This window comes from Triticum aestivum, chromosome 5A (genome assembly GCF_018294505.1).
Source record: "Triticum aestivum cultivar Chinese Spring chromosome 5A, IWGSC CS RefSeq v2.1, whole genome shotgun sequence".
Taxonomy (NCBI): Eukaryota; Viridiplantae; Streptophyta; class Magnoliopsida; order Poales; family Poaceae; genus Triticum; species Triticum aestivum.
In genome coordinates, this window is record NC_057806.1 from 704,551,061 (window position 1) to 704,558,221 (window position 7,161).

At 46.8% G+C, this 7,161-nt stretch overlaps 1 protein-coding gene across 1 annotated transcript; it reads right to left on the minus strand.

The window, feature by feature from the left end:
- Nucleotides 1-3,730: 3,730 nt before the first annotated feature.
- Nucleotides 3,731-6,273, minus strand: LOC123106157 (probable apyrase 3). Its single transcript, XM_044528377.1, has 6 exons — nucleotides 5,972-6,273; nucleotides 5,748-5,876; nucleotides 5,586-5,642; nucleotides 5,400-5,492; nucleotides 4,840-5,045; nucleotides 3,731-4,672 (listed from the first exon to the last, which is right to left on the minus strand). Exons 1-6 carry the CDS (start codon nucleotides 6,218-6,220, stop codon nucleotides 4,033-4,035), a joined length of 1,374 nt encoding a protein of 457 aa, XP_044384312.1. The 5' UTR covers nucleotides 6,221-6,273; the 3' UTR covers nucleotides 3,731-4,032.
- Between the last annotated feature and the right edge of the window lie 888 nt (nucleotides 6,274-7,161).

Genomic DNA, 7,161 nt, shown 5'->3' on the forward strand with positions numbered 1-7,161 from the left:
TGGTTAGGAAACATAACCATTTTTGATTAACGAGCTAGTCAAGTAGAGGCATACTAGTGACACTCTGTTTGTCTATGTATTCACACATGTATTATGTTTCCGGTTAATACAATTCTAGCATGAATAATAAACATTTATCATGATATAAAAAAATAAATAATAACTTTATTATTGCCTCTAGGGCATATTTCCTTCACGATCACCGTCTCTTTCGGTTCCAGTCCTCGAGCTCTTTCACGGCGAGGACCACCACCACCATCTGTTGCCGATGGCTCTCGAGCAGCGACTCTACGTCCGAGCCGTCGGATGAGGACAAATCCTCCAGCAAATATTCCTTGCAAGGGCATAAATCCATCTACGAATCGCACCTGAGCTCGCACCTCGAGTAAATTGACGGTTATTTTACGAGTCAGCCCGATATAAAGCATCTGATAGAGATGCTTTTAGCGGTGCAGCCTATAAAAACAATACTAATAGCGTCCGGCTCAACAGAATGGCTCCGCTGCAACTCAAGCCGCAGCCACCCTCCGCCAATAATGCCACCGCCCGGGGAAGAAATTAAGCTCCGATGGGGACGGAACGGGGCGTCGGTCCTTGCATCCATGGCTCCATCGGCGTCCCCGGCGGAGCCTAGCACCACTGGGGCTTCGATCAAGCGTCCACTGCTCGACAGGTAGCGCGGTACCTCGACCGTCCACTGCTCGACCCCGGCCAAGCAATTAAGCGGAAGCAGCTAGCGCCAGTGAGGGGGATGGCGACCCACAGCTAGGAGAGCGTATACTGCCCAACAATCATTGTACTGGATCGTTCGTACTAGGGGCGTGGATGGCTTCTCGCCAGATACACTTATTTTGGGACAAAGAGCACTAGATCCCCATTCTAGCTTTTGCTCCAGAGCAAGACCGATAGGAGCTTTGCTGCCATGAAAGTGGTACTCCCCCGTTTCTCTTTGCTCCCCGTATTAAATTTGTGTTAATTAAGTAAAACTTTGCAAGGTTTGACCAAATATAGATTTAAAAATATCTTTTTTTTTCTACGGATAGATTTATTTACGAAACTAGGATATCATAGGATTTATTTCACCTTATCTTGTACTCCAAGATAATCATGTATATATGCCCACGAGACTTAAGCAATAAATAACGATTCCATCAATCTCTCTCTCCCTTCTAACACCATATATATACTATGAAACTACATTTCACAATGTATTGAACAATATTGATTGGGCCTTGCAAATGTTGATACTTTTTTATAAGTTTGGTCAAAGGAGAGATACGTTGACTTTGTATAAAACTTATATGCAGACTAAAAAGAATAAGAGAAAGTATGATAATGTAATCCAAATATGAGAGTATCCACTGTTTTTATTCGATTAAAGGCGCTTTTATTATCTTAAAATGTGGCATCAAGCGAAATAAGAGCATTAAGAGTATCACCCAACCTCTACATTACTAGTATGCACACAGCCAAACACCAACTGTCTGACAAAAAAAGATAAAAAACCGACAATTCGGCAACAATAGTGTCATATAGACCGACACTATACATACGTCAAAGAGCTCTTTTATGGTACCCTGCGTGAAATATTGGCCGTCCATTCGTGAAATCTAATGATGGCGATCGATCTGTACTGGTCCAGTTTGCCAATAGAATGGCGAGCAGTATAGCTTGCACTCCTTCGCTCGGGCCCTCCGGTATACAAATCCCGAGGGCATTTTTGGAAGTAAAAAATTTCGGCCCGCACGTCTCGACCTAAGCTGCTCGCCCGAGACGGCGGCTGGCCATGTCGGGCAGGCGAGACCATGGTAGCTGGCTGTGCACTGTCCCGGCCTGCCCTCTCGGATCACGCTGGCTGGGGACGGTGGCGAGACAGACCCGAGGGTGCGGGGCTGCTTGCGTGTGGGATGCAGGAGCGGACTAGTGGCCAGTGCGGTGCTGCGGCATGTGCACGGCGGCTGTTGATGCGGGCGTGGAACGTGCATGGCTGGGTGTGTGCATGTGGGACGAGCTTCAGGGACTCATTCATGGCGGACAGGGCGCCGGCTTCAGCGAGACAAATGTCACGGTAGATGAAAACGACGGTAAAGAAGCGCGGAGGAGCGGCAGCTCAGCACGGGCTCGATGGGCACGATGTGATAGTCGGGGACACAGTGAAGACGGCGAGGGAGCGCGCTGGTGCCGATGGTGGTCCTTGGGTGCGATGAATAAGACGAGCTCGAGGCGAAGGTCGTGGTCGGGGGGGGGGGGGGGCTCCGTCTAGCTACCTGAGCAGGAGGTCGAAGAAGACCACGGAGGAGTCGTGGGACATGGCGACGGGGCTTGCCGTCTTGGTTTCCCATCACCATTATCGCCGATCGACGACGTACGTTGCTAAGGTTCATGACAAAAAATCTTTGTCTATCTTACCCTCAGAAAATCAGTGGTTGGATTTTAATATACCGCTCCCTCCCCCTATTGACAGTATAGGGTACCATAAAAACTCTCAGGTCAAAAGATATGATGGACCTATCCAGAGATTATGCTGACAGCCATGTTGGATAAAAACCTCCTAGTCACATGCTCCAACAGCGTACACGCGCCATGAACTGCAAAAAATAACCTGCATACGAGAATCATTTTTTATTATTAAAAACCAAATCATTTCAACATATCAAAGGCCTAAGCGACCATAGTAAGGCATATGCTCTCACCCTTAAAGAGGTGTTTAAATGTTTCAACACGAGTACAAAAACACCCGTTTTTCCTTCCAAGCCAGTTGGATGTGCGAGGTTGTCTTTGGTTAACACAACTCCCATATCAAAATACCACGTGAAGATTTTAAAATTTGAGAGGAATCTTCACCTTCTAATTTTTTTTGCTAATATTCATCGGTACCTCAAAATGCATGAATGCACAGTAATAACACGCTATAGCGTTTTGACAAATGTCTTGCTAAATGAATCAGTGTATAATGTCTCGCTAATAGCGCGCTATAACGCGATATAGCACGGTAATAGCATATTTTGAGGGTCTTGCTATTTTGTCATAGCATGCTGTTTTTTCATGGGTTGCAACTCCTTCCATTCATAGTTGTAACTCTCTCTTGAGGATGCGCTCCCATTCAAGGCTTGTGGTGGGATGTGGCTCGTTTGGGAGAGAGAGAGATGTGTTTGGAGGAAGAAGATGAATGTGGGGAGGAGAACGACACCGAGCAGATAAAGCGGGCACGTGCGGTACTTGGGGCCACCAACGCGTGCTTCCTACGCGAGCGACGCATTGACACAGTCTGTATGATCTGAAAAAGATTGAACGATAAGAGTAATGCTACACCTATGAACCACTTAACATAATCCTTAGGTGATAAGACTGCTGGCAAGTCATAATCTGAAAACGATGGAACGATAAGAGTAATGCTACACGTACGAACCTCTTAGGTACAAGTTTACGTTAGTCTTCACTAGTCCATGTGTATGTGCAATGCACGTTAATTTGGAAGTATATTAAGTGCATGCGGATATTAAGTATGATATTATTTACGTGTTATTATGTAATTAGCATTATATTTGATATGAAATTAACTGCATGCTAAACGTGTTGAGCGCTCGACATTGAAGCAGTCTAAGTCGTTGGATTGACATGATTTGATGGCCGAGATTAATTGGATCTGCCTATTTGGATCTTTTTATTATTATAGATTATAGATAGGTGTAGGAACGAATCGTTTTCCATCCAAAACATAAAAGGGAAATGTTGCTTGTGCAGTGGTGCTGCCAAAAGTATTCCCATTATAAATAGATGAGTAAACTTGAAATCCTGGAGAACAAACATCACTACGGATAAGCGGTGGTTTCCTTCACTCATTATTCTCCACGCGAGACAAGGACTACGTACGGAAGCTAAAGCATGGAGCCGCGGCGCTGCTTGGATCATAGTACTCCCTCTGTTCGAAATTACTTGTCTCGGAAATGAATGTATCTAGAACTAAAATACGTCTAGATACATCCATTTCTGCGACAAGTAATTCCGAACGGAGGGAGTACAAGCTAGCGATCATGCAACGTTGACGGGTGGATCATGTTGGATGCGCTTCTTGGGCGCGACGGCCTCGATGGCCTCGCCAAGCGGCCAGGCGGCCTCCATGAAGTACTCCCCGTGCTTCACCTTGTCCACCAGCGTGATCTCCCTCGCCGGCGCCAGCCCGAACCCGTAGACGAGCAGCGTGTACTGGTACACCAGGTCCATGCAAATGTAGGGCGTCTCGCGCACCCCGGGATACGCCGCCTTGGCCTCCTCGAGGCTCAGCGGGCAGATCTTCTTGGCCGCCGCCCTGAACGCCCCCGGGCTGGACTTGGCGCTCGGGGCGTCCTTATCCACCCACCCGACCTGGGTGGCCTTGCCGTAGAAGAAGGAGGCCGCGTACAGCGTCGCCTGCCCGGCGCCGCCGCCTCCGCCCCACACGCCGCCGAAGGTGCAGTTCTTGTTCGCGCACGGCGCGTCCAGCTTCAGCGCCTTGGCCACCTCCTTCCTGCACTTGGTGTACACTGCCCCTTCTGGCGACGCCGCCGCGTCGTAGATCTCGCCGTTGTAGGTGTAGTTGCCGGTGGATCCACGCAGCATGCACGAGCTGAACGGCCCGGACTTGGCCTTGAGGATCTCCACACGAGCAGCCAAGTTGCCGTAGTACAGGTAGCTGCAAACTCAATTTGTGAGAAAATAGTAGATCCATATTACTTGTCGCTGGTTTAGTATATAATAATCCACCTCTCTTGGTGAGTTCGAACTTAATTGTGTGGAACTCAATTAATTATTAGTAAACATTTGCTCTTGTAGTGTCTAATTGACTTCATGATTGATGACCTGTGGACGTAGACGTTGTAGTCTTTTCCCTTGAGGTACTCCTTGGTGATGTAAGGGTCCTTGCCATCAGGCGTTGCCGGGGCGTTTGCTGCGGTGTTTGGAGAGACGGCGTAGGCCATTTGGACCGAACCGCCACCAAGATCGATCACGCCTACGGTCTTCGAGTAATCTCCGCCCAATCTATCCAGCAGATAGTTCAGAGCAACCTGCATATATACCGCGTTTGCCAATCATAAATAAAATAAAAATTGAATAAATCTAAATCTCTCCGATGTCAATCACCGTCGACCTTGAAACTAAGATCAATGCAAGTTTTCGTATTATCTAACCTTTGAAAACAAGCAATACAATTTTTAATACTATATGAATATTTTCTATTGCCTGATGAATACTTTTTGAATTTATTTTTAAGTATAATACCTTATGAAATTCATATGAACAAATATGCAAAATCGACTGAATGTCAATCAACCTAGGACATATATAAAAGCTATCCAAAAAAACATAACCAAATGTTATAGAGAAAAGGTTCACAAGATTGGAAGAAGCGGTGGACTTACCCACATGTAAGACCCTTCTTGAGATCCCTCGAGAACATTGATCCACTTTGGGTTGTACTGGAATTTACTCTTGGTGTGGACGATATCCCTCACCTGTAATTGTACCAAGGGAGAGTCAACACCAACGGTCCTTCGATTACTCCTTGATGCATATATATTTAAACTGCTAATTAGTAAAGTGATTACCGCTTGAAGGATCTGCTCCGATGGCTTGTCTCCGATAAGCCTCAGCCCAGCCGTCGCCTGCTTAATATCTCTCGTCAGTGTTTAATTACCACATACATACAGAGTATAAAGGAGTTCAAAGATCAAATTTCAATTTTTTCATTAAACTCGTATATATATTACTCCTAGTTTAAGGGGAGTTCTGTTCATTTGCCACCAAGGGACGACACTGTTTGCCTTGTCGAGCAGTGGTATCACGGACTTTGCAGCCTCCTTGGGCCGCCCGGAGAAGGAACTCAGCCCGGGGGACACCTACACCATGAACAAAACCAACGTTGTATTCGTGCTTGAGTGTAACGATATAATTGTGAGATTTGCTTTTGCATATGTACTACAGGCGTACATACCTTGGCGAAGACCTCGATGTCGTCGCCGATCTCAAGGAGGTCCATCTTGTTGTCAAACTTGAAGACGTGCACGCGTGTGCCCGTGCTCCCGGCGTCGAAGATCACGGCGTACTTGCCCACCCCCGGAAACTGCACGGGCCCCTCCGCCGCGGTACTGCCTTTGCGGCCGAGCACCGTGTCGGCAAAGGCCGCGGACGACGAAGCAAGCAGGAGGAGGAGAAGCGGTGCCGCGGCAACGACGCGAGCCATTGGAGAGAGAGGGGCAGCTAGCTACTGGTGACTGGCAAGTGCTGACTGTTGAGTCCAGCTGTAAGTGACAGTGGGATTTAAAGAGACCGAGATGGGGTCGTGTTTTGGATCAGCTCCCCAGCTATGCACTTGTGCGCAATCGGGTCCCTGGTAGTAGGTGGCACAGATCCAACACACATGAAGACAAAAGCAGATCGCTGAGACGGCCGGCTCAAGATCTCCATGCGCAACATGCTCATGTTTTTTTCTGTTCTTTGATTAGCCTTTGCTTGTGCCAGACGGCCACGTTGTTTATAACATCAAAATGGGATCATGTGAGTCACGTGTGGCCACACTTGTGGAGATATGCGCTGATGGGCAATGATATGCGCTGCAAGCATAGAAAATTTGATCACGCACGCTCACGATGGAATTCAAATTTTTGGTCTCCGTTAATTCGTTCGTCTACTTTGTTGCTCCTTTGTTTCGTCGCATGCAAGTGGTCATGTATGTCACACTATTCTGGCTATTGAAAAGTTTGATATGTTCGACAGCATAACGGTTGGCATCTTTTATACTATCGGAATTATAATTCATCTTTGTTAAGTCCAAAAGTAGATATACCCCCTCCAGATTAGTATATAGGCACCCTCTTCTTTTGAGTTACATTGTGGTTACTCATTTAACCAGGAAAATATGAGTTACATTGTATTCTTTCGCATATAAATGCTCTCCTAAACCAATAGCCCATATTTATTCTTCCGCATATAAATGACCTCCTAACTCGATAGCCCACATTTTATTCTCTCGCATATAAATAATACCCTAACCCAAACTCCCATTTCTTTCCTATGCCTATCACCCGCCGTCGCCTGCACCACAATCGTGACACACTCCCACGTCGCTCTTGCATCATCATCTCCAACTTACCATTATTGAACAAAAAGAAATATAGTGAGGAA